The following is a 26,671-nucleotide window of genomic DNA, read 5'->3' as shown; positions in this document are numbered from 1 at the left end:
CGTAGGAGGACCTGGAGAAAAAATCCATTGCAACCACAGGAAGAAAGTGCAAACTCCAAATATACAGCAGGCACCAGGGTTGGGATTAAACCCATGACCTGTATACCAGGCGAGGTAGTTAACATCTCGCCACTATGGCACCCCATCTGAAGTTAGCAAGTTTTACTCTGGGGCCAAATAGTGGTTATGGTGCCCTGCAATCTAGAACTTTGGGAGGCAAGATCGTGAAGGAATTAGAAAAAAAATCCTAAATCTGTTGGGTGGTCCCTCGGTTCACCGTATTAGGATTCACAATCCGCCTCCCATAGGGTTCCCCCATTGTTCCTGATACATTTTCGATGTTTATGATATCACGCGGACCCACCAATTCTGGCCAATCGGAGTGCTCCTTAAGCAGACTTGGCAGCAAACCTGAGCCAATCATCAACGCCATTTTATGAGCGTTTTGAGAGCAACTGGCTGACGGCTTTTCAATGTTTGATGGTGCGTTGCTTATGAAAACGATGCCCTTGAAGACAAATTTTTTTTACTTAAAAAATAAGATCACTAACAATGGCCCCTAAAATGAATGTGAAGACAAGTGATGAAAACTATTTTCTCCCAACCCAACTTCTCCATCAACCCCTTAAGGCATTCATTGTCTTAGCCTAAGCAATGTTATGCTCTACTTATGCACCTTTGTATGGTCTCTTCATTATTTACCCATGTTTCTATTATGAATACTTTAATGTTCATATGTTAATTTATAATTGCGTGTTTAAATATTATAAACTATGTTTTTAGGGTGGAAAAAAGTCAACTTCCGTCTTGGAACAAATAAAGCCCTTTCACATCTATCTCCTATATTCGATTCACGATCGTCTAAGTTAACGATGGCTTTCATCGAACCAATTAATATCGTTAGCCGAGAGACCACTGTACAGCAAATGAGTTTGGGGTCCCATCTGTGCAGTGTGTCATCCCCTCGTTCGTGGATTTTCATCAGGATCATGTTTCCTCCCACTTGAACATAAACTCAGTATAAATGGTCAAACGCCTCCATGCAGGACCCCACCTGAAAAAAGGCATCTTGAGACTCGGTCTGTCTTGCGCAAAGAAAGTAACTTTTATTTTAGACAACATTCATACTGCATAGCAACTTCACAGTACCCGTCGTTGAGAGGTTGAAAAGCCTATGCAGCCTTCACCTCAGCAAATCAGACAACTTTCACATTCCACTACTCCCAGAACAACACCACCACACGCGTACACACACACGTTCAACGATAGTTAAAAATATATCCTCTTGGAAATCATCAACGGGTCTCATTTCGTGCTGCTGACAAGCACGAGATGAAGACGCCACCCATTCCAGTGACAGCCACTTGCCTGGTGGGTGCTACGGTGGCGAGATATTTACTACCCCACCGAATATACAGGAGGTCGTGAGTTCGATCCTGACCCCGGACGCCTGCTATATATTTGGAGTTTGTGTTGTCCCCGTGGATTTTTATCCGGGTCGTCCGGTTTTCCCCCTCCACATGTGGAAACATGCGTTTGCAGTATTTGGCTGCTCTAGATTTCCACGTGATAAGCCACTCGGCAGGGCTGTCATTTGTGGTCAAGTCGCTCGTGAAAAAGAGCTCCTATATAGCTCAGCAGGCCGAACCTGGTAAAATTCTAGTCATCTAACCACCTTCCACCTGCTGCCCTGTGCTCTACCCCTACACAATGTGTGCTCCGTTTCCACGACCAATGTGCAACATACCCAAAGCCATGCCGGGCTGTTTCTGCAACAGTCAGAGTATTGTCCAATGCTTCCATAGCCGGGCAGCACTTTGTGTTACCCGGTGCATCCTCTCTGCCTCTTTCTTACCTCCTTTTCTCTCTGTGGCCAGAGGGATACTATTATAACATTGCTTTACAGTTTCATGCATGCTTGCTTTAGAGTACAATGTTCCAAACCAAAAGTATTTTTTTTGTAATTTTCTATTATTTTGTATATAAAATATTGCTATTTGGGAAAAGTCCCCTGAAAAAAAAAGTTAAGTTTACCAGCGGTTTTCTGGCACTGATGCCCCCCCCCCTCCCCCGGGGGGTTCTTCACGGCTTCTCCCTCTCACGGCACGATGGCAACGACACAGTCTGGAGACTGAACTGGGAAGCCGAGTAAAGCTTTACTTTTTAAATGAGAGCCAAACGGTGTGGTAGGGGGACTGACTTCACCTCGGCAAGACTGCCATGGGAATGTGGGCCTAGCAACTTTTCCGGGCCAGCTTCACATCTCAACAGTTGTGGTAATGTGACATCTGCGCTCCACTCACTCAACAACCCTCCAACCCCAATGCACCAATCACCCCTCCCCAGCAATTCACCTTCCCACCCTGTGCCTGGGTTGCAAAATGTATAGCTTAGTGACAAGTTAAAATTGAGGGGGAGAAAAAAGTAAGCTATAATCATGTTTCGTTTTTCATACAGTCACCGAGACAATAAAATGCTACAATTTCCAGCCCCTGGAACTCGGCGAGTTGAACGGAAACTTTCGGGTTTCTCTATTTTACATACGAGGTAATGAGTGTTGTGCGAGTGACTTGGGGCAAGTGGGCTTAAAAGTATGCTTACGATTGATGAAGGGCACTTTGGGCTCTTTACAGAATACATTTCAGCTCTTATTTCCCCAACATAAAAACCAGACCAGTGGAAAGTTGCGCTTCAGCGAATAGCACAACACGTGGTCAATTTTCTTTTGTGTCGTTGGCAAGGGTCAATCCGGCCGGGTGGCACTGTGGTCAGAGCACCTGCCCCAACCAGAAGAACATCAATTCGAACCCCAATGAGAGGTCGACTTGGCACACCATCCCCAAAAGGTGGAAAAAAACAAGTATCTCGATGTGGCGAAGTCCACAGCAGTTGTCCTATGGAGGGACGGGTCTCCACAATGGCAATGCTGAATTTCCTCCATCGGGTCAGGGTCACCAAGCCCCCAATGCTTGCTCGCTTGCTTGATCAGGGAGACACTTTTTAACTTAACATTGTGGATTCGGGACAAGAACAATGTACGAACTGTTACGTCACTGCATCGATTGCCAGTCCCAAACCCCTTTCTCATCACCCCCTTCGCTTCTTCCATTTCACCCCGGTCGCTCTGCCCAAAACCCGCTGCCGAAGGGCTCCACAAACAGAACCGCCGGCCCCCGTCGGCCGTCGTTTCACTTCTTCCCGCGCTTGTTCCCCGGTGGTGGCTTCTTGAGCTGCAGCGGCTGGGAGACGTTGGCCAGACCCAGGCCAGGCGTGGACGAGACGCCGAACGTGAGCCCAGCCGACGGGTTGAGTCCCGGGTTGCTGAAGCTGAACCCAGAGGTGGAACTCCCTCCTGCTGTGCCAGCAAAACCTGCCGCCACAAGGGTGGGGGGGGATTCCATTACACGTGCCGCGTGGGGTCCGAGACTGTGGTCCACACCTTTCAGGAGATCCCACCAAAGTACCGCTGGCCACACTTACAATATTCTTTGCATATAACTGCGTGCACTTGCGCTATGGTGTAGCTGCGGTGAGCAACACTTGACTTGCGATGAGATCTACTTGTCGCCCCCCGCAGTTGGAACAAAGGTGCACGTGTATTAAACCCTCCCTCCTCGCCTCTGTCCACACAGCGGTATAAATGGCTTCACAACGCTTAGTCGAACGGCAGGCTGTACAAATAACCCGGGAAAAGTAGCGCACTTCCGCAGTTCCGTCTAGCAGCCATAAGTTTCACCGACAGCCTAATCAGACAAGGAGGTAATTTTGTAAGAGATACCTGCAGTAACTATTAAAGATTTTCAAAACAAGAGATCAGGGTGCAGAAATGTGGTGCCAGAAAGCACAAGATTGTATAACACAAGGATACATTGTGTTGTTTTTATTAATGCTGTCCGTATTGTCTATGGAAAATGGTTTAATGTGCTGCTGTATGTCGCGCAGAGAATGAAAGTGGACACCGTGTTGATAGGGTCCTACTTACTGCATCTGGGACAGATGCCCAAGGACACCAGAAATGTGCCTGAAATGCTTTTTGTGTGGAACCTGTGCATGCGGCAGCAGGTGCCAGGGATAATGTTGTTCAAGTGCTGGATGATGCGCGTGACACATTTTCATGTGAGGAAATGTTACATTTTAAGTCAGTGCAGTGAAATGCCTAATCTGAAAATAAAGTGCTATCCGATGGCGGTGAAACGACCGAGAGCTTGTACGTTTGTAGCTTGTTGCAGAGGCTTGCGGTTCAAACCCTGCAGCTGCCCTGGTTAAAACCCTGCAGGTGCCCTGGTTAATACCGTTGGTGTATTAACCCTTTCCCAGTCCGATGACGTACATGTACGTCATCAGAAGAACTTAACTAAAATAACTATCGGTACTGATGCTCCCACACGGCCATGCCGGAGGGCGCGTGGCAGTTTTGGCGGCAGCTATCATCGAGTGTGTCGTGTCAATATGTTTCTCTGCCGCGAGTACAATGTCTTTAAAAACAGCGCAGCTACGATGCCTCTCTAAATGAAACTAACGCCAACCGCGTGCGCGTTCCAAGATTCAGCGGTGAATAGGATACCCACCACCTTGCAACTTGCAGACGTCTCAGGAAGGGGTTTACCAAAAAATGTGGTTTGCTCGACAGTGAACGTTAAATATCCCGTCATGTTGAATGAAAATAAGTAGGCCAAGCGAGTGCTGGTGTCAAGGTGCAAATTTGAATAATCTTGAAATACCTCAAACGGAAAAAGCACGTACCAGCATGGCCCCCTACTGGCACAGTGATATCCACTTGCAGGACGGTGCTGCGTTCACCTTGTGCCGCATAGGGGCAGCTGTCACCGGGGGTCCCCAGGGATAAACCAGTCGGGCATTCAAATGATTGCGATGAGATGAAATGTAAGGAGCTTGAGTTGCTGAGGAATTTAAGCGGCCTTTAAATGCAAATCCTTATCTGGCAACAATTTTGTTGTTTACAGATCATGCTATGACAAAAACTGACCACATTCATTATATTATTTAAATGCAAATTATTTAGGTTATTATAATGACATCATTTATTTATCCAGAAAAGCCTCAGATCTTCTTTTGAAGATGGTCCTGCATTGGAACGTTTGGCCAATTGCCTTCTTAGGGAGTGTTTGCGTGTGAGAAGAAACTGGAGTAACCGGAGAAAACCCAGACAGAAGAGGGGATGTAAAGGAAGGTCTACACAGATGGGTTATCTAATCTACTTGCTGTGCTACCAACACCTGGCGAAATTGCAACCTGTGGATTTAGGAGTTCCAAATCTGTAATTCGGTGTCCAATTATTCAACCGCCAACGAACCGATAATCTCCCGTGATATGAGGTTGCAATTAATATCAAGAACATCATTTTTTATTTTACTGTCCTAATTGTGCCGTTTCCAGAATTTTGTCTCCTTTAGAAAGTTTTGTTCGCTCCTCTAGCCCGAGTGTAACATTCAAAATGCATTTCATTTTTATACATCATAAATATCCGTTTCATACACGTGATGTGTGCATCACGAGCACAGGAATCGATTTTAATTTGACGATTCGATGCATAGTTATTTGCCTATCTGTGATCCACCGAAACAACGCTGCTTTCAAAGAACTGGATAACAAGTGTGTGTCCACCACTTACGCCCAGCGTAAAAATATAATCTCCCGTGTCCTGTGAACGAGGCTAGCGCGCTGCCATGGTGGAGTCTCGCAAGCCACATGGAATCCCAATACTCGTTTGGTCACAATAAGCAGGCATCTGGACCAGGTGTAGTAGGCCAGGATTATTTTATATATATTTTTTATCTCCAAACTAGGGGAAAAAAGTGTGGGTCTTTTGAGTTGCGATTCGTGTTGCGGCAGGCGCGGCACTAAGCAACACCTAAGGATTTGCGGTGAATTGCTGCGGGCCAAATAATCCACCGAGCACAGCAAGCCGGTGGTGTAGCGTTGTCGGTATTTAAGTAGAGAACGATTCATCAATTATTACGTGCATGATACGTGCACAGAACGGCACGAGAATCAATTATGTACAATTTATGCCAATAACATTCTATTGTTATCATCCAAATAATGAAACAAAATTGACAGTATAAGACTATACTTTTGAGAGTGTCTCATTGAGACCAATCAGCCTAAATTTAACATTTAACTACAACTTGCACATAATTAGTTGGTTCTTACACGCATGAATGTATGTATCGTGAGCATAATAATCCATTTTAAAAATGAATCATTACACGCTCGGTAATGATTGCACGTCAGCAGGGGCATCTCTTTCCCAATGATGGAGGCTGCAAGGCCTTAGAAGTTCAGCAGGTCAGAGGCCCTAATGAGCTCACTGGGCAAGTCAAGTTTTTGTTTGATCAGGCGAGAACTCACGTGAGACCAGGGGAAGCCTCATTCGCGAGAGGGGCCTGGGTAAAGCAACCAATCAACCTATTTTTTTTAAAGAAAAAAACAAAGAAAAAATCCATATCTGCTTCATATCACGACACGAAAAAATCCATTCGGGGAGAGCAGTGCAATCATTTGTGTTTAGGGAATGGCACACAGATGCTCCCAAGTGACCTCTGTGCCGCACAGAAGGGGGGACAAGCAATTCCCCACAATGCTCTGCCAGAGCTGGAAAATTATCCAAATTTAAGTGCACAACCAAATTGGTGTGTCCTGCCTAAGACCATCCAACTCACTACTACACTGGAGAACCTGGTGTAATCACAGGCAGCTGCCTAAATGAGAAACCAAGATTTCAGTGTGTTGCCAGCTCACTGCTCTTGACCTCTGTGCCAACCCAGCCTCCTCCAATTTAAACTTGTTAGAAATCCAGATTGTGCTGTATTACAGAAAGCGATGCCCCTTTTTCCACTGGCTCACCCATGCTGAACCAGCGCAAGGCTCTCACAGTATGGGTGGTTTTCCAATGGTCGTTTGCCGCGCAAAGTCAGAACCTAACCGCCGATACGCTGACCTCACAAGACGCCTGTCTGCATCTGGCTCTGAGGCCAAGCAGGGTCAGTGATGGGACTAATGACGCATTTGTTGCATGTACCGTCAGTCGGCATGCAACTCAAACACGGCTTCAACTGCATCGCCGACACGCGTCTCGATTCGGTCACAGCGTGGCGACGTTAATGGCACGGCTCGGCGCTTACTGCATTAGAAAATCGACCTCGCTCGGCGTGGCCCCAGCATGGTTGTGCAGTAGAAAAAAGGTAATTAATGTCTAGAGGGTGGCATTCACTATGCTTCCGAAGCACCCAGAAGTCTCAACGGTTGCTGTACACGAAGAACAAACAACGAAAATGTTTGCCTGCGCTCAGACTGCCGGACGGCTTGTTGGCAGCGCCAAAGCTGAAGCCCGAGTTGAAGGAGGAGCCGGAGGCGAAACCCGAGCCCCCTCCAAACGTAGAGCCTGCCCGCCCCACACACGGAGCACAGCAAGCACAGCGATGGCGTGAAAAGAGACAGAAGGCGCTCTCTCTATGTGTGTGTGTGAGTGAGCGCGTGCACACGTGGGGGAGACCCAGCACCATGCGCCACACGCAGGCTAAGTCTACAAAGGCTAGGCCGTAATGGAATAAAATATCATAGTCCAGAATCTTACAAAAAGTTTGTATTGTGGTCCATGGCAGATACACCCTTCCTCAAACACGCTTGCTCTCGCGGTTGTTTTTCCTTATTTTATTCCCAACTTGTAATGATGCTTGTAAAGATTTATAATTAACTACTTTAATGCACATTTTTCAAACGAGATTTTTTTGTTTGCTGTTTTGTTTGCACACTTTAATTTGCTGCCGTTTTGCCGACTATGATGCCTGTATATTTGGAATTTGCATTTTCTCCCCGTGGTCGTGTGGATTTTTTCTCCGGGTCCTCGGATTTTTCCCTTCACATTTAGAAACATGCATCGAGATTATTTACTTTATTTTTGTGCAATGTCCAAATCATTGGCCACTTTGTTGAGCTATCTCAATGGTGGCCAGGTTTCTTCTGAAAAATAAGTTAATAACTCAGTGGGCTTTGCCTGGTAGGATGGGGATGCATATTCTTTGGGTCTTTCGGTAAAGTCACGTGACTTTACCAAAAGACCCAAAGAATATGAATTCCTGCAGCCACGAAAGCTTTAAGTCAGGATGGGGATGGTTTATTTGTATGTGTTTGGGTGATTTGTTCACCTTTCTTGTACTTGGCACTATCGTGTGAACATGCACATGCACCACAAGTATATGTGTTAATGCAGACATGATTCCTTGCAAAGGTTTCAGATTGGTGTTTTAACATCTTAACACCTGTTTTATTGCCAGAAAGGGGAAAACCCTATTATCATAATATAATACTGGCAAAGGAGGTCTCATGATGCACACATTTTCTCATTTAAAATAGGTAAATTTCAAAATATCACTGTCCTGGTCACAAAAGCAAAGTTTGTGGGGAATAATAGCCATTTTCTGTACTTTTGAGGCATAAGCAATTCGGAAATAACACTTACTACCCAGGAACAAAAAATGAATACATTTGTTACACGGTGTTATTAATGGAGTGGATTAATAACTTTGCTTTTGTGTCGTTGTAACAAAAGCAAAGTTTGTGGGGAATAATAGCCATTTCTGTACTTTTGAGGTATATGCAAATTGAAAATAGCACTTACTACCCAGGAACAAAAAAACTATTTTTTGTTACAGTGTTATACTGTAAATTACTTTCACGAATCAGCTCCCATCATGTTCTCGTTATACTGTCCTTGGTAGCGGCGTTCAAAGTCCAGTATTATCCTGGTGGAAGCGCTCGCCTTGCTCCACCGAAGACGCTCCCATGTTCTCCTTGAATATATCAAGATGAGCATCAAGGATATGGACTTTGAGGGACATCCTACAGCCCATTGTGCCATAATTCTTCACCAGAGTCTCAACCACCTCCACATAGTTTTCGACCTTGTGAGTGCTCAGGAAGCCACGAACCACTGCGACAAAGCGGTTCCAAGCCGCTTTCTCTCGACTAGTGAGCTTCTTGGGGAATTCATTGCACTCCAGGATCTTCTTCATCTGTGTTCCGACGAAGACACCGGCTTTGACCTTTTCCTCAGACAGCTTAGGGAAGAAATGTTGAAGGTAATTGAAGGCTGCCGACTCCTTATCTACAGCTCTGACAAACTGTTTCATAAGGCCCAATTTGATGTACATCAAATTATAATAGGCAACATTTAGGGCAACGGCCCCAGATATCTATATGATAGGCAACTGTTCAGGCAATAGTTCTTCTAGGGTTGTTGCCCAAAAACGTTGTCTCGATTTTTTTTTTCCCATTTCAGGCAGTGCTCTTGACAAAATGTGTTGAGTTTAGCGTCGTTTTGTGCTTTGTGCACCATGGCTCACGCAGTATCACCAAATAATCGTAAAATGTTCTGCTAGCAGATCTCACCTCACAGCTAAAGCATCCGGTCTCAGTAGTGGTGTCCCTTCAAAGGTCCTAGCTAACAAGCCCATATTATCCTCATATCCCAAGCATGTCAAATACCAATCACCTATTTCATTTATTGGGTTTCCCACTGTTCCTATCCATTCCAATTATGCATGCAAAATGCTCTAAAAAGTAAAAGAAAATTGAATGCACTCGTGTGAGTTTTAATATTCTTTATTTAATAAATAAATTGTAATAGTGCAAAATAATTGCCGTCCTTGTGATGTAAATTTGGGCAGGGCACATTGTGAGAAGGGACGGCCAAGAAAACCAAAAATAGGGACGGGAGTGGCAGTCAAAGGAACGTCTGCCGAGGAAATTGAAGCAATGAAATCAGCTCGTCGCGAAGGTTCCAGAGTGGATTAATAAACGTCAACGGGGCCGCGAATGTAACTCGAACACTTGAAAGGCTCATAGACCAGAGCATCAGGCGATGGGCACCTTAGACGAGTACGACCCAAAGGGCAGAGTGAGCATTTGGGTACCTCCCAGGGATGAGGCGAGGCCCCCTGAGAGGCCAGTACCGAGCGAGGGAGCTATGCCCAGACCTAGCGAGCCCTGGGACCCTGTGGCAGAAACGGCAGAAACACACCAGCAATCTCATTAACCTTCACACCTTCATATTCTTGGGCCTTTATCTCTCAAACAGTGTCAACCATTTCCCCGTTCCAATGACGTACGTGTGTGAATCGTCATCAAAACGACACCGGAGGAAAAACTGAAATAAAAGTATTTTTTCGGTACGGAGGCTCCCACAAGGCTATGCGGGAGGGTGTGTGGCACAGTTTAAAGCCACCTATCAGAGTGCGGTCGTGTTGCAACGGTTCTCTGCGGTGAGTGCAATGTCTTTAAAAACAACGGCGCTGCTACTACGCCTCTCTAAATAAAATTAACGCAGAGCCGCTCGCGCGTTCTGAGATTCAGCGGGTGAACGGGACACCCAACCTGCAACTTCCAGACATCTGCCAACGGGGAAAGGGTTAAGGCACAGCCCTTTGGTCAAATCCACCACCAAATGAGAGTCTGCCCATGCTATGCGTGTTATTTGACCATAGTTTAACACGGAGGCTTTCACGACCAATGTTATCCGACACCTGATGAAACTGGTTGTAATTACCAGTGAAATATCGTGCTCGAATTATAAATGTTGTTGGTTTACTCTCCAACACATCGGTGTGCTGAACTTGTAACTAAACACCTCCATTATGGATATTTGACCATACTTTACGATTCTCGTCAGTGTGGCCTAAAGGTTGGGAACATTTGTCACATCTGCGAATTGTTTGCACAGCTAACAATGTAGCCCCACAGTAGTATACAACACCTGTATTGTTTTAACATGTAGCCTTTCCCACCAATATTATCCACAAGAGGTTTTTTTTGGGTGAGATCGCAGAGATATAAATGTCATTAAAACCGCTACCACCCAACAGCCAATTAGTGAGGTTTGTCACGTAATCAAAACATGCCAATTAGTTATTAGCGCAGCACACCGTGTGTTGGAGAGTAATTCTAATTTACAATAACAATTCAACTAGTAACTAATTGGCATGTTTTGATTATGTGACAAACCTCACTCATTGGCTTTGTCGAGTGGTGGCGGGTTTAACGACATCTATATCTACGCAATCTCACCCAAAAAAACCTCTACCGGTGTTAATGATTGGCGGTCATCCATCCAGGCACTATCCAGCGACAGCGCTGCTTAACTTCTTTGTGAAACTCATTGCCGGCCACTGGCCTGGATTTGTCACTAACTGGTCGCCAGTTCAGCCATAGGCTCAAGTAGGAAACGCTCTGTGGAGCTTACATGGCATCAACATAGCCCATTTCTGACTGCCTTCATGCTGTAAAAATTACACGAATAGCAGTGCTCTACTAATCTCATACATGCATACATACATGATGACACACGCGTAATAAATACAAAGCAAATCGCATCGTAAAACGCTAGTGGAATGCAAACGTAGAAAAAAATCGCACTATAGAAACCTGCTGCTGCCGCCGCTGCCGCTGTCCCCAGGTGCTGGTGCTGCTGCTGCTGTTGCTGCTGCTGCGTGAGCGTGGCTGCCATGGCGACGGCGGCGGCGTTGGGGAGGCTGCCGAAGGGCGCAGGGCCCGTGGTGAGGCCCGGCCCAGGCACGGGGCCGTCACGCACGCGCTTGCTGGCCATGCGGTGGGCCTCAAACACGTCCGTGTCGTCCCCGTGGTACGTCTTGCGGAAGCTCAGGTACTGCTCCTTTTGCCTCTGCATTTGCGAGATCGCGACAAGTCATTAGCACTGGGTAAAATGGAAGTGCTCGGTCCCTTTTAACAATGTTACTCATGGCAATAAAAGTAATTTTTTGGTTAGATCACGGAGAATATGAATGCGTCGTTAACCCATCGCCACCCGACATGGCCAATCAGTAAGGTTTGTGACGTACACACAACGTACCAATCAGTTACTACTTTAGCACATCGCCTCCATAGCCATGATTAATCCGCTGCTGAATGAAGAACTCGACATCCCCCAAGACTTTTCCGCCTCCCCAGGGTCTTGCGAGATACCACCTGAACGTCTCCACCTTCGTGGTTGACGACCTCTTGGGTGGGTTCCCGGTTACCGCACGTGGCCACCGCTCCAACAAGGTTGAGAAGAACGACCGGGTAGCAGCCAAGGGAGGGAATACGCCCGAAAGGATATCCACCGTGGTAATGGAGCGATTAAATGAGCTCGTGCGCAGGTGCCAATTGGATTGTTAGATCGCTCGACGATGAATGGCTTGGCGACGCTTTCATTCGGTTGCGGATTGGATCAGGGCTGATGATACGTTTTCAGAGCATGGAAAAAAATGAAGTTTGCTTTTGGCCAGACAGGGAGTTGAGAGGACATTGTGGTGGAAGTGCAAATGAAGACAGTTCATAGGGAGAGTCATGGGCAAAAGAGAAAAGGCTTCAGCCTGGATGTGAACAGGGGAAGAAAATAGTTTAACCTGGAATGTCCACTACCGGCCGAGGACTGAAGCAGTGGAGCACCAAAACGTGGACACCGATGATGTCAACTATACCATTATAGGGTTAGGCGGCGGTGGCCTGGGTTTGGAGGCGGACGCGTCACCGCTCGTTCAGAGGGCAGCGGAGATACGTTCTCACCTTGACAGTCTCATGAACGGTCTGCAAGTGCGCGGCGAGCGCGATGAACGTCTCGTACAACCTCTGCATGGCCAGCGACAGGTCTGCGGGACGTACGATACACAGATAGGCTGGGTAAATGACGAGGCGTACGTTTGTCACGAACTTCGAGTCGGCTTCACTTGAATAATGCAAAGGCTCGCGACGTGTAAATACGGCACAAGAGCATTCTGCAGCACGGGCCTCGTATCTGTCGAGCATTCAGCAGGATGAGGGTGTTTGTCATCCTTGCATTTTTAAAAATAGAGACGATAACAAAAGTCTAGCAAATAAAATCACCATTTCACCTTATTTGGGATAACATTTATGAAGCACAGGGTGGCAAAAAGGTATTATCCGATATTAAGGAATTAACGATATGGCAGATTGAAATAAAATTGTGGAACGTTCGATGTTTTGAGAAATATTCAACGTATGCCAAAAAACATGAAAAGATTGAGTGATCTTCGACGGCACAGAACAAGATAATCTTTTCCATGACTTTTCAAATTGATACATTTATTCTGTAAAGAATGACAAAAATGGATGCATTTACAATCGATTAACAACCCAAGCTCAGACCCAGGTCCCTAGGCAGTGCTGGCTCGATGTCTCTACGTGGTGATATCCCTCCAAGCGATCCCTCGCCGGGCCTCCGGTACAGATGTATGTATGTTGAACTTCTTTCGCACCGTAAGTAGCCAGCCGTGCTAATCACAGGTGCAGGGGAAGGACAACAAACTAAGCACAAAAAAGTAGTTATAAAGAAATTGAGTTTTTCAATCTCGATTATTTAAAAGTGCATAGATCCACTCGGCAACAGCCGCTGCGAGCAAAACCGTAGTTTGCATTCCGGTTTATGCTCCTTGACGAGGTCAGCAAAGTATTGTGGTTAATTTGTGCCAAGCAATTTGTGTAGTAATGAGTGCGACCTCATAACGTGTTCACTCGGCAATCGAGGTTAATGCAGCTCGGCGAACACTTGACGGACACGGTCGGATCTTGCAGTACCCGTCACGATACGTGCCAGAGAATTCTGCTGCAGCTCAGTAATGTTTTTTCCAGACGTTGCTTAGAGTCGTGAGTTGCAATAATCGAGCCTCGTCGATATAAGACGCAATACGCACCTTGTGGTGTCATGTGCGCGCTGGTGGCCTGGGAGGTGATATGGTTCTCCATTTCCTCGATCTGCCGCCTGTACAGCTGCATCTGCACCTCGAACTGCTCGGCCAAGCGGCGGAAATACCTGAGTGGCAAGACAGGGAGGAGACCCACCAATACCGCCACAGCCGGTTACTCAACCACGTGGTCATTCTCTTGTCACTTTAATGCTAAACAAGCCAAGGTTTGGAGCGAAAATGCATTGCTCTGTCCGTCTGTAATATGATCGATCTAATGTGAAACAATATTTTATATATATATATAAAAGAGAAATTTGTGAATACGTGCGTCTGTTCGAAATGTTCAGCGTACATCCCGACATGCAACAAACTTAAAATTTGGCATGTGGGTAGCTTCAAGACTGTACACAATGCAAAAAGTATAAAATTGTTTTTTTTTTGGAGGGGGGGGGGGCGCAATAATGGATATATTTTGCACGGCAAGTGAGCGGTGACGTCACATATGTGATGTCACATGTGATGTCACCTGCATGCGGCAGCGTCACGCAGTGTTCCTGCTGACGTCACGTATCCCCCCCCCAAACCCTCCGCGTCGGCTGTGTATTAATCCAAGACAAGAATTCAAGTCCCGGGCGAAGCCGGGTAGTAAAGCTAGTTTGGTATAAAGTTGTGTTGCTGTTAGAGTTACCCTATAGAAAACTGGCACACATTGATCACACGGTTTGTCAAAAACGTGGAAATAAAAACCAGCTAAGAAAAGGATTTTCCTCGCTGGTACTATCTTGTCTCCCAAGTTTTTGGGCAACCCTTTTGATCAATTTGGTCAGGTTTTTACATGGTCTCACATTGAATTTGCTAAAACAGCTGAATGCTCCAAAAAAAACCAGGATAGGCCCCATTTGCAAAAGTGGCCTGGAAAAGTCCCCAACTTTCACACCCAAGTTTCGTTCACAAGAGGATCCTGTTGACGAATATTGTGCCCCACCATCATTACGGACAGAGGGAACTAATGAATAAACGTGAATAAGCACTTGCAAAGCAAAACTGAAGGACATCGATAAAATGAAGGGCATGGCTCACTCGGTGGGCGCCGTGTTCTCGTGCTGTAAGCCATCTGGCGTCTCTCGCGTGCGCACCGCTATCTCCACGTTCTTCAGCTCCTGCAGTGCGCACGCAAGTTAACGAGCACGTGTAAATCATCAGCACTGTCGGCAGGAAATATGAAGCTTGGAGAACAATGCACCAACTTGTATTGATTCTTACACTTACAATACAGTAAAAAATAAAACTCTCAAAGTCACTCATTTTATCTTTAGCCGTGATCAATCCACCGCTGGATGGAGAACACTGCAAGTCGCTGCCATCTCTCGCGGAGCAACAATCCATCTAGCACTTGTACATGAACTGATTTCATCGCTCCATTTCCACAGTGGATGTTCTAATGGATTGATCACGGCGAAAGATCAAGGGATGTTAACTACCTTGCCTGGTATACAGGAGGTCGTGGGTTTTATCCAAACTTTGATGCTTGTATATCTGTTTTTTCCCATACACATTTAGAATCAACATGCGTGATAAGCCACTTAGTTGAGCTATCATTTCTGGCCAAGTTGCTTCTAAAAAGAGCTATATAGCTCAGTGGGCCTTACCTGGTAAAATAAAAAGTCTAGTTTAGGTTGCCATTCCATCGTTAACCTCTACTACCGGCCATCATCCCTTCTCACGACATACCCTGCCCAAGTCACCTTACTGTTGGCAGCACTCAATAGGTCTCTAACTTGAGTATGCTCAACTGAGTGAGCACAACTAATCACTGCCCGATCATCCATTCAGCCCTGCTCTACAGGTCAGGTCAAGGGCCCACCCATCCACCCTCCTTGTATGCACTATTTATAAAACTCAGGATTTTAATCTCTCCTAGCTCAAGGGGTTGGGAACATTGCTTCTTTCCTTACCTGGGCAGCCTCTGCTCTCAGCTTGTCGACCGCGAGCGTGCTGCGCTGGAGCCCAGCAGCCACAAGCGACAGCATCTGCCGCAGAGCCTTGGTCTCCTCCTGCACCCGCAGCATCACCTTGGAGGAGCTGCGGCCGATCTCCTCCTGCACCTGCCGCTGATCCTTAACGAACTTCCTGCGAGCCGGAGAAATGGGTGGAGGGTGGTACAGGGGGGACATTGGGAAAAGCTGAAGAAGTTGTTGTTCTTGGGGTGTAATGGTTGCTAGGTGGGCAGGATGGAAGGGTTTAACGTTTTCCAACCAAGGCATTAAGCCTGGTTGCGTTGCTGTTAAAATATTCATCTATAGAAAACTGGCCAAATTTATTAATGAGTTGCCAAAATATTGGAAACACAAACTAGAGCAAAAAAATGGATATTTGCAAATATGTAAAAGCATTCTGCCAACAACTACGCGCCGGCTTCTGCACAACGGATGAAAAACTTTCGAAGACAAACACACGTTGCAAAACCTTGCTCAAGCTATGCAGCAATTTTCCCAACTTGTTTTTAAGAGGCGCTGTCAGAAGGTGGCTCGTAGGGGTGGAATGTCGCATCATCGATTCATTGCTTAATATCGATTCGTGAGCTCGCAACACGTGCATCCATTCTCGTGCGTACGAACCGCTGTTTTTATTGAATTTGCATATGCCGTGCGTTTGGGGTTCAGGTCACCCCTGTATCGATTAGACATGCGACCGTAGACTCGCTACACGGATTAACTCCATTTAATTGAAGATGGTTGAATCCCGGATATGAACCCAGGATCTCAACAGTGCCAGCTTCGTCCTCTGACCGCTAAGCCACCTGGCCTCATATTAAACATTTTTATTTGTCCACCTATCTCCCCGAAATTAGTAGAAATCCCTGTCAAATGGTGATCGCCCGCTTGTAAACAAGACAAATAACGGACATTTAACATGAGGAGTAAAGCAAAACTCACTGGAAATTTTCAACGTCTTTGCAGATCTCAGGTGGCAGAACCTGGGACTTCAGTGTCTTGCTGTCCCTTAAACAAATAGAAGCAAAAAAATCAAGTCAGTCACTTTGTTACCTGGGTGCTGATTCTCCCAGCCATCACCGTGAAGAAGATGCTATTGAGGGCAAACCCACGTGGTTAACAATCGCATTCATCATCTGTAGATTCAATTTCTACAAGCGACTATAATTTGTGACATTACTCGTACTTGCACAAGTACGGCAAAAAAATCAAGTCAGTCACTTTGTCACCTGGGTACTTTTTCTGCCAGCGATCACAATGGAGAAGATGGTATTGAGAGAAAACCCACGTGGTTCAAAATCACTTTCATTATCCGTAGCTTCAATTTCTACCAGCGCCCATAATTTGTTACATTGCTCGTACTTGCACAAGTACGGCACTTTTGTCCATCTACTGCCACGAAGGGCCTTCCCGCCAGCGCGTTTTGCTGCACTGCCCTCTGCTGCCCACGATGTAGCCCCACACAGGCTCTCTGCATGGCAGTCACCCATCCAAGCATTATCCACTCAGCCCATCTTAGCTTCTGAGGTCTGACATTGCAGGTAATTTAGTCACTTACTCCCATGTTTAAATTGGCACATTTATTTGGACTGTCAAATCTCATGAAACAAATTGAAGGCTCCCTTAATGGCCTCACTGGGCAGCTTGTCGTGGTATTAAATGCGCTTGAGAACTTGGCTTAATCGCAAGTGGCTGCCTGGACTAGAATCCAGGATCTCAAGAGTGGTTTTTGGCACAGTGCTTTGACACGGGCACCAAGCCAAAGAATGTTGGGGGTCAGAGATCGCCCCTTATGCATTTAATGCACTCACCCTGGGCCCCCACCAGCAGACAGTCTGTCGTCTAGAGGACAAAAAGACAATTCACAGATTAGCTGGTTTGCTAATAGTTAAGCAATGTGTTTTGACACGTGAGGGGGAAGACATGGATGTTCACAATTACTTGGGGAAAGATCCGATAACTGTAGTTGCTAGGAATATAACACTGCTTTACATTTTTTTAAACAAATCATGACCTCCGGAATCATAAAAAATAGTCATGGGAGTGCATATTCTCAGCAGCTTCGGTTCATTGACAGGCAAACCGGTCCAAACCCTGGACTGGTTATTATTGTAAAAACAAGCCAATGCTGCTTGTTAATGGACAAATTCTCCTGAGATTCTACACTCCCAGAAGGCCGTTTGGTTGACGAGATGTGTAAAAAGAAGATACCTAAAATTTGAAATGGAGAAACAGATATATGGAGATATATAGTCCACTTATTTATTTTATTTAAAGCTTAGTTAGTCACTTAATAGCGGTTAGCTGCTCATATGATATGTGAACATTGTATCTGGATGTCCCCTCTCTTTGCTCTTAACAAGGGTCACTACTCAAATATTTAGCATACGATGCATTTTGTTTTAAAGCAGTCCTAATTATGAAGGCAGTGAGTGATGTGTTTAAAAATAACACGCAGATATTAAGACACATGCGGGAAACATATAAATATGCAAAAAAGGTATAAACTAATAAATGTAATTTATTTATGCAGAACAACCTTTGCCGAGTCTCACAATTAATTTCCAGGCAAGTCCTGCAAAGGAATATTTGGCCAATGGCTTCATAAACAAAGAGCATGCTGCTTCACGCGGGAAGAAACCAGTGCGCGATGCATACGAGCGTTCAATCATATCAACCACGACTGAACAAAGATCAGCAAAAAGAGCGATGCAAACTTTACCTTTTTTGTCAGAGGAGCTGGTGAAATCCACGCCTCCGAGCCCCTTGCTGACCGGCACGTTGGTGCCGGCGGCAGCCATTCCACCAAGCGCCGTGCTCATACCCCCGAGTCCCGCGCCGATCCCACCAAGCCCAGAGCCGATCCCACCAAGTCCCGTCCCGGTCACACCTACCAGCCCGGAGCCCGCTCCTCCAAGGCCCGTGCCAATCCCACCAAGCCCCGTGGCTGTTCCTCCGAGCGCTGTGCCGACACCGCCAAGCCCTGTAGCCGTTCCTCCGAGCCCCGTAGCCGTTCCTCCGAGCCCCAAGCCCGTCCCTCCGAGCCCCATGGTTGCACCGCCGCCCCCGAGGCCGAGCATTCCCTGGCCAGCGGATGTGCCTCCCAAGTTCAGGCCTGTGCCTTGAGTTAAAACACAAAGATCCCCCGTATAGCCTTAACATACTGAAGGACAAGTGCTGCTCGCGAGTACCTGTTAAGGCTAAAATGGCACATGGTGGTGTGGCCAGTACTTAAGTAACACAATTAAAACGCCTCCGGAGAGCGTGTCTCACCGAGTTGTGAACAATCCAATAATAATTACCACAGCAAGGTTAAAAGTGCAGCCCGGCAATTGCCCGTTTACGATACTGCCAACAGAAGGGCCTCCACTAGAGGGAGCTCTCCAGCACCAAGTGCACGGCTGGCCTTACGTCTTAGAAGATGTGGGAGTAAACTTTTTATTTTATTTTACCAGTTAAGGCCCACTGAGCTACACAGCTCTTTTTCAGAAGTGACTTGATCACAAAGGAAAGATCAACGAAGCGGCTTATCACGTGGGAATTTATAGCAGGCAAGCACTCTAAAACGCATGTTTCTAAATGTGGAGGGAAAAACCGGATACCCACACTTTACCCCATCACACACAACCTGCCAATCGTCTGTGGGCGTACACATCTATACCGCTGGATTTTGAAGAAACTTTCCCGTTGCCTCAACTACCGCGCCAGCAGAAAGAACTGGTGAGCTCCCTGGTATGGTAAACATTACACCACAGCAGCAGCCTTAGAAGTACCACTGCAACCGAACCAACACTGACCAGTGTTTGGTGTGCTGGTCCCTGCAAACAGGGAGCCTCCCACCGCTGAAGAGAACATGTTTCCTCCGAGCCTCAGGCCACCAGCGGCCGCTGTGGTGGTGGCTGTCGTTCCTCCAAGGTTTAATGAGAGTCCTCCGCTAGCTCCCAGTAAGCCTTTGGATGAAAAAAAAATCATAAAATTGTACATTTGCTCGCACCCTAACCACCGCACCGCCACAACAAAGTGTTGTGTGTGCAGTGACGGGTGCATACCAGCGATGTAAGGAAGCACCCTGAATTAATGTGGGTTCTTAAGCTCAACAGACATGCGCGTGGAAGAATCCATGTTTTTTTTCAATGCATGTCATCCATGATTTTACATAATCTCTCTGGCCAATAGAGGCCGCTACAAACACCACAATCTACGAAAGGTTTTTTTGGGTTAGACCGCGTAAATATGAATGTGTCATTAGAACCGCCACTACCGACATAGCCAATTAGTAAGGTTTGCCAAGTAAACCAAACATGACAATTAGTTACTACTTCAGCACACCGGTGTGTTAGAGTAAACCCACTACAACATTTACAATTCGAGTACCGTGACGTTTCGCCGGTAATTACAACCAGCCTCATCAGGTGACAGCCAAATACAAAAATGCAAAAAAAAACACGCGACGACGAATTGTGACAATTCAACAAATCCGGAGACGAACAATGACTACCCTAAGTGCGTACCGCGTCCCCGTTACCTGTTGTGGGAGCGCTGGTGGTGGCAGTGAAGGTGCCCTGGGAAAGACCCCCCATGGAGCTACTGCTTGTCATCGGCATGGCAAACAAAGTGGCAGAACCTGCTGGCCTGCCCAGCCCTGCCAAATCAGACCAAAGCAACGGCAACGTATTCAGGTCAGCAAATGAATTTGGTGAAGGTCAAGACGTGACATGCCGTGTACATCATCAATTATTCAAGTCTTAATTTTAACAGGGTCCGAGGCCATTCAGATTAATTGCCTCTTTTGCAACGTAGGCTCTGCATAATTCAATTATTGGGGCCCTTGTGCTTTTCGCATCCACTGAATTTTGCACGGTGGACCCATTCGTAATTCGTTCTCGCCATTACTTGGCGATGCTAAATCACTTTAAATTTCCATCGGAGCCTTCTGGCTGTGCAGGCCCCTGCGTGGTACAGTGTAATAACGAAGTCCACGCCAGAGGCAGTGTTATAAATTGGGTATTACGTCTCATGCATACACTCATGGACATGTACTTTCAGACAAATGTGTATTTTAAGTAAAACGTCCCGTAATCATAATTATATTTTCAGTTATTCAGGAAAGCTTGAGTTTCAAGATCTTTCATGAGTGAACATGGAATTGGAATTCACTTAAATTAACAATGTGTTCTACACAGAATATGTTGGAACCAAAATGAGATTCAGGTTTATAAGGCAAGTGTTCATGAACAACAGAAACATTGACACACATCAGGGGATTATAAAATCGTTAAATTGTTCGAAAAAAATAATCGGTCCCCACCATTTCAAATCAAACTGAAAAAAGTGCCTTGATATGTCAATTACAGCTTCTGTAGTTAAATAAGTTATCTTCAAATGCTGTAATCAATTCCTCTTAAACGTTGTACGCAATTATACTCCAACTATGCTATTGGTGCCATGACACTGGACTAAGATATTTGCATCTGAAACTTACAAAACTACTGGTGCACCATCCTGTGTCAGAGAATAGTTCCAGAAGACAAAGTCACAGACATACTGTTTTAATCCACTTTAATATGGATTGTTATCCACACTAGGAGCATGCATTTGTATCGCCTGTAAAGAATGTTTGTCACTTGTTAATCAGACCTAAATGTTCCATTCTCAGGAGCCAGAATAAATCATTAAGTGAAACACTACATTCAATAAAATTGTTTGGGCGCAGTCATCAATAACCATGCCGAGGCCATTATAATACTTATATTTTATATAGTGTCATTCATGCTCATAGCATTCCATAATGCTGTACATAAATTTTCTATAAGGACCAAATCCCACATACAGCCACTGCAAAGCAAATTCAAAAAGAATAAACAAATTAAAGTATGGCACCAAAACAAAAAGCACAAACAACAACAAAATTATCACGAAAGTGAGAAAAGACTTACCTTTTTAATGTGAATCTTTTTTTAAATCCTTTATATTCAGTTCACTTGCTTGCTTGCGCGCTTACGACCGTGCACATCTTTCGGTCGTTTTTTACCCCACTTCCCGTGATCCAATCGAGCTGACATTTTGCACACAGACTCGTTGTGCGTGACAATTTATTTTCGTGAAAATTTTTTCCAAAATGTTACACTTTTTAGGAAAAAAATTTCATATTTAATTACCAATTGCTTAATGGTGGCAGGCAATCATCTGACCCATAGGTGGCAGCCATCTCAAGCCAGAGGACGAGAGGACTCTAGCCGCCCGTTTCAAAGACCAATGTGGGCTGGGTTGTGGCCCATTGAACACGCATATAAAGGATTTATAGTGACAAACTTTGTTTTTACGGGTTAATTTTTTGGTAATTTCCTCTCACTTTGCTCCTGATTGTGCTATTGGTGTAATATCAAGAGATGAAGCATCTAAAGAGTTAGAAAACGTAACGAGTCGATTGTCCGAGCCCGGGCACCAATGACTACAACAAAACGCCCCATCGCATTAAATTTGGCTGTGTGCTTCATTTGTCTAAATTCCAGCTCTAAGAGCTAAACAAATATAGATTTTACTTTCATGGAACTAACAATACTCTCAATGGCAGGGCAGGTGGAAAAGTGCCGCCCCTAAATTAATCGATCTCAGAGGTAGCTCTGTGATATCCGCTTCCACGGCCCTTCCCTAACACGGGTGGGAGGGAGGGGATATTTTTTAAATGTTTTAATTTAGTGTGTTGTATATAAGAATAGTGATAATAAATAACTCACCCAAGGTGCCCGTGGTGCCAAAGAGTGAGGCGGTGGGCGCAACAGAGGTAGTAGCAGCGCCTGTGGTGGCTGGCCCTCCGAAGTTGAAGCCTGCAGGAGCCGTCGTGGTGCCACCCCTGCGACAGCACAACAGAACGGTGAGAGGGGCCGAGTGTGTCATGATCCAATCCACGTCGTGATGTGGGGGTCACAATTCGGGGTCATGAAGAATTTACTTCTTTGCGTCAGCCGGGTGGCTCAGAGGTCAGAGCATGGAGCCGGCACCCATTTGAAATGCCGGGTTCAAAGCTAGGTTTCAGACACCTGTGACTGAAGTGGTTGTTTCCGTCCATTGACAAATTAAATGTGGGTAATAATTTACAGACCTCTGTCAATTCACTGTTGGATGAAAGACTCCCCATGCTGTGTCAGTTATGGGGGTGTTGTCTGACCATACAAGGCCACATTATTCAGTGCTGGTCAGTAATAGGAGGGATCCAGGACAGGTTCGTGTATCATTTTCCAGTGATGTTAGTCGTGTTTCAAAATCGAACTCGGGTCACACGGTTCATAGCGCAGTGTGCCAACCACTGTACCACCGCTCCACCCCTCTATCACAATATAGCTGAGCTACTGTATGTTGAATGTCGGGTAGGTGAGATACAGGACATACGTGGGGTGGCAGGGAGGGCTTTACAAATGCTCAATAATGATTTCGTTTGAGAAATTAACAGCACACCACCCCCCACCTTCCGAGGAGGTCCATGCCACCCTTACTAACTGACCCAATGGAATGATTGTTCCAGAATATAGCAACTAACCCAAGCTAAACAGACTCTATGCATTACCCAGAATCTATGAATGACACAATGTCTGGGGACTAATGATTCAACTAGGTATGGTGCACATTTTTCCAGACAAGAATGTAGGACATTCATGAGATTGATAGACATTGTTTTTCACGTCTGTTACGTAATGTAAGCCACGTTCATTTCAATATGTACTGTACCTTTGTGTGTTTTTGTCTACAAGCGAGGGGAGACATTTGAAAGAAATTCATTTGACCATGGTTTCACATTGATGAACAAGAAACCCATGGATACAAGCAGTTCGTGTTAACTGGGCCAGAATCATATTTAACCTGGTCATACTGCATACGGTGCACCTACAAATTAGCACGGTTGGCTAGGTATGCTGCCAAAGAAGTTCAACATACATACGGTAGGCTTATAGACAACAACCTGAACAACGTTGGACAAGCCTTAATGTTGATTTAATTTTAGCCAAAGATCTGCAGATCTAGAATTGGGACTCCTCAGCCACCTCCAGAGCCACCACTAAACCTTGACGGATGTCACCCTCGAACTCCGAGGGACTGCCGACGACGGCATACACCGTGTATCCAATTACCATCTTTGGGGTTCATCAGCGCACCACTCTCTCTATAATAATGAGACTGAAGCGTATCTTAGGTCTGCCTACTCATCGTGACCTGGTAAATTTCGTCTCGTCACTCCGTCACTCTTCCACGAGGTGCACGAGGTGGGGGAGTCAAGTCGTTTCGTCAGTCTCGACAATGTCTCCACTCAACATCCCCGAGTGTGATATGACAGCAACAATGTAAAGTTATTTCCCACTTACATTACGGATCCATTGAGGGATGTGGATTCTTGCGAAACGTCATGGTATAGAGGCAGGGCCGGATCACGGTCCCGTGAGGCCCCTGGGCACATGTCTTTTGGAGGCCCCCCCTCCCCCCGCTTTCCTATATTGGTGTCTTTCTTGCCTTCCTCCTTGCCAAATTATCCACTAGATTGTCAAAATCTAGCTTTCTGACAAGGTCTGGCTCTATTGACATAAGTGACAATGAGCTGAGACGTGTTTGGCACATGCTACTCCACAGCTCATTTTTTATTTTGCCTAAAAGGGAAAATGTCTGCTCACCCTGGCAGTTTGTTACTGGCAAAGTTAGAAACATCCCAAGTGCCACGAAAACATTGGGGAACACTGACTGCAGATCAAGTGCCTGCAACGTCTCAAGCAATTTAATTGGGCACTTCTCACCCTCAAGAGTCAGACACGAAAGACTTGAATTGGATGAGTTCGTTGGCAAAGTTCATGTCCAGGTCTGATGGATATCCACTACGGCATCACTGGTCAATGTGGCTTGAAGGCGAGGGGCCATATATGTACAGTACAACAATAGATTCAGATGCAATCGTCCTCAAAAGAACACCACACAAATGTATTCCGTGTGTTCACCAACCACGCAGTGACTCGCATACAATCAAAGGCTTAAGCTCCAGAGATCTATCCAGATCGGGCGCATTCTGGATGATGGTCATATGGTACGTCATATGAAATTGTGTTGCTGTTGTTACACTGCAATTGGTGTTAGTACTGCTAGTTGTTACACTGCTATTGGTGTTACACTGTTATTCTTAAATTTCGATTTAAAGCTTTCGTGACTGCAGGGATTCATATTCTTGGTTCTTTCGGTAAAGTCACGAAGGAAAGCTTAGCAGTGTTCATTAGGAGGCCGTCTTTCCGACAGCTCTGTTCTTCACCTGAGGACGGCTGCTTGCGTTGTGGCCGAAACGTCGTGAGAATTTTGTTTTATTTGTAACAAGAATAGCAGAATACTGCTATTCTTGTTACACTGCTACTGTTGTTCCAGTGCTGTTCTTGTTACACTGTTGTTGTTGTTACACTGCTATTGGTGTTACACTGTTGTTATTCCAGTGCTGTTGGTGTTACACTGCTGTTGGTGTTACAACTCTTGTTGTTACACTGCTACTGTTTTTACACTGCTACTGTTGTTCCAGTGCTGTTGGTGTTACACTGTTGGTGTTACACTATTGGTGTTACACTGCTATTGGTGTTACTCTTGTTATTCCAGTGCTGTTGGTGTTACACTGCTATTGAAGGCGGTGCTGCGAGTTCATTGTGTTAAACACAGCACTGCCTACAGCACTGCCAACGGGTTCTTTTAACGTTACACCGACACCCACCCCACGAGTTCAATCCGTTCTGGCGGCGATCGTATTTAATTCCTGCACACCTCTTTTACAGTTAAATCAAATTGCTGTGAAACGTGCGCAATGAATTTGGTGTTGCGATGTACATTCGCCACTTCGCGATGTTAGACTTTACCCGAACAACAATTCTAAATCGAAAGACCACGCTTGCTTTAACCATAAAGGCAGAAACCCGCGGCGTCCATCTTACGTAGGTAACAATCCGCTACAACGAAGGCGACCCCCCCCCCCCACGACGTCATCGCGACGCGCACTGCCACCTCGGCACTAGCATCCAACAAAACGGCGGCGTTACTCTACCAAAATGGCCGCCACCGAACCGCATTGCGATGACGTCTCGCGGCCGGTTACCCCCCTCCCTCCCAGTTGCGCCTCAAATCCGCGGTAGGCCTTTACCCGCCCGTGGCGCCAAAAGCGAAGCCGGTGGTGGAGGCGGCTCCGCCGAACGAGAAGCCGCTGGTGCCCGTCGCCATGGCTCCAAAAAGGTGCCCGCTTCCTCGCTTCGAGACGTCCCAAGATGAAGGCCGCCCCGTTGAGTCAAACAAAATCGGCGCGAAAAAATGAAGCAACTCCCCGTCAACGTTTCCCTCGTGACTCAGAGCGGTTGTCTTCCGGAAGGGGGTGATTGTCTTCCGGAAGACGGTGATTTTCTTCCGGAAGACGGTGGTTGTCTTCCGGAAGACGGTGGTTGTCTTCCGGAAGCAGGTGGATGTCTTCCGAAAAGAAACACGACAACTACCGTCTTCTGGAAGACGGTAGTTGTATGTCATCAAAATGTAGGTTCTACCTAGGTGATGGTAGAGGTCTTCTGGAAGACTGTCGATGTCTTCTGGAAGAAGGTTGATGAAATGCATTCTGGGAATGGTAGAGGGTGCTACCGAGGGGATGGTAGTGGGGTTTTGGAAGTTTCAGTTTCATTTATTTGGTAGAGCCCTGTGAGCCATTCGGCTCTGGAATCAGGTGCAACCGCAACAAACAAAAACGTGAACAAGAAAACATCTTTAAAGTGACTATGCGCAAACAGAAAAATCCAGGAAAAAACTGCAAATTCTTCCAGAAAAAAGCACCGTACACCAACGCTGTGCAAAAATCCCATTGGGATGCAAGTCAAGCAACAACAACAACCACAAGACAACTTAGATTAAAGCCATCATTCTAACGCCGTACTACAACAAACAAACATGGCCCAACCAAAAAAC

The 26,671-nt window shown here is 46.0% G+C and overlaps 1 protein-coding gene across 5 annotated transcripts; it reads right to left on the bottom strand.

Moving 5' to 3' along the window:
* Positions 1-1,082: 1,082 nt before the first annotated feature.
* Positions 1,083-26,092, bottom strand: NUP58 (nucleoporin 58). Of its 5 annotated transcripts, none has more exons than XM_078881149.1 (15): positions 25,869-26,092; positions 22,456-22,571; positions 20,244-20,360; positions 19,516-19,668; positions 18,441-18,839; positions 17,530-17,560; positions 16,661-16,726; positions 15,680-15,854; positions 14,805-14,884; positions 13,731-13,849; positions 12,586-12,668; positions 11,443-11,698; positions 9,936-10,016; positions 7,304-7,405; positions 1,083-3,370 (listed from the first exon to the last, which is right to left on the bottom strand). In XM_078881149.1, the coding sequence occupies exons 1-15, from the start codon at positions 25,943-25,945 to the stop codon at positions 3,189-3,191; spliced, it is 2,037 nt and encodes a 678-aa protein (XP_078737275.1). In that variant the 5' UTR covers positions 25,946-26,092; the 3' UTR covers positions 1,083-3,188. The 5 variants fall into 5 exon arrangements, with proteins under 5 accessions (XP_078737275.1, XP_078737274.1, XP_078737273.1 ...); XM_078881148.1 differs by having other exon boundaries at positions 11,434-11,698; positions 16,661-16,720; XM_078881147.1 differs by having other exon boundaries at positions 11,434-11,698; positions 25,869-26,091.
* Positions 26,093-26,671: the final 579 nt, after the last annotated feature.

This window comes from Lampetra fluviatilis, chromosome 60 (genome assembly GCF_964198595.1).
Source record: "Lampetra fluviatilis chromosome 60, kcLamFluv1.1, whole genome shotgun sequence".
Classification (NCBI taxonomy): Eukaryota; Metazoa; Chordata; class Hyperoartia; order Petromyzontiformes; family Petromyzontidae; genus Lampetra; species Lampetra fluviatilis.
The sequence above is the reverse complement of the archived record's forward strand: the minus strand, read 5'-3'. Positions and strand labels throughout refer to the sequence as shown.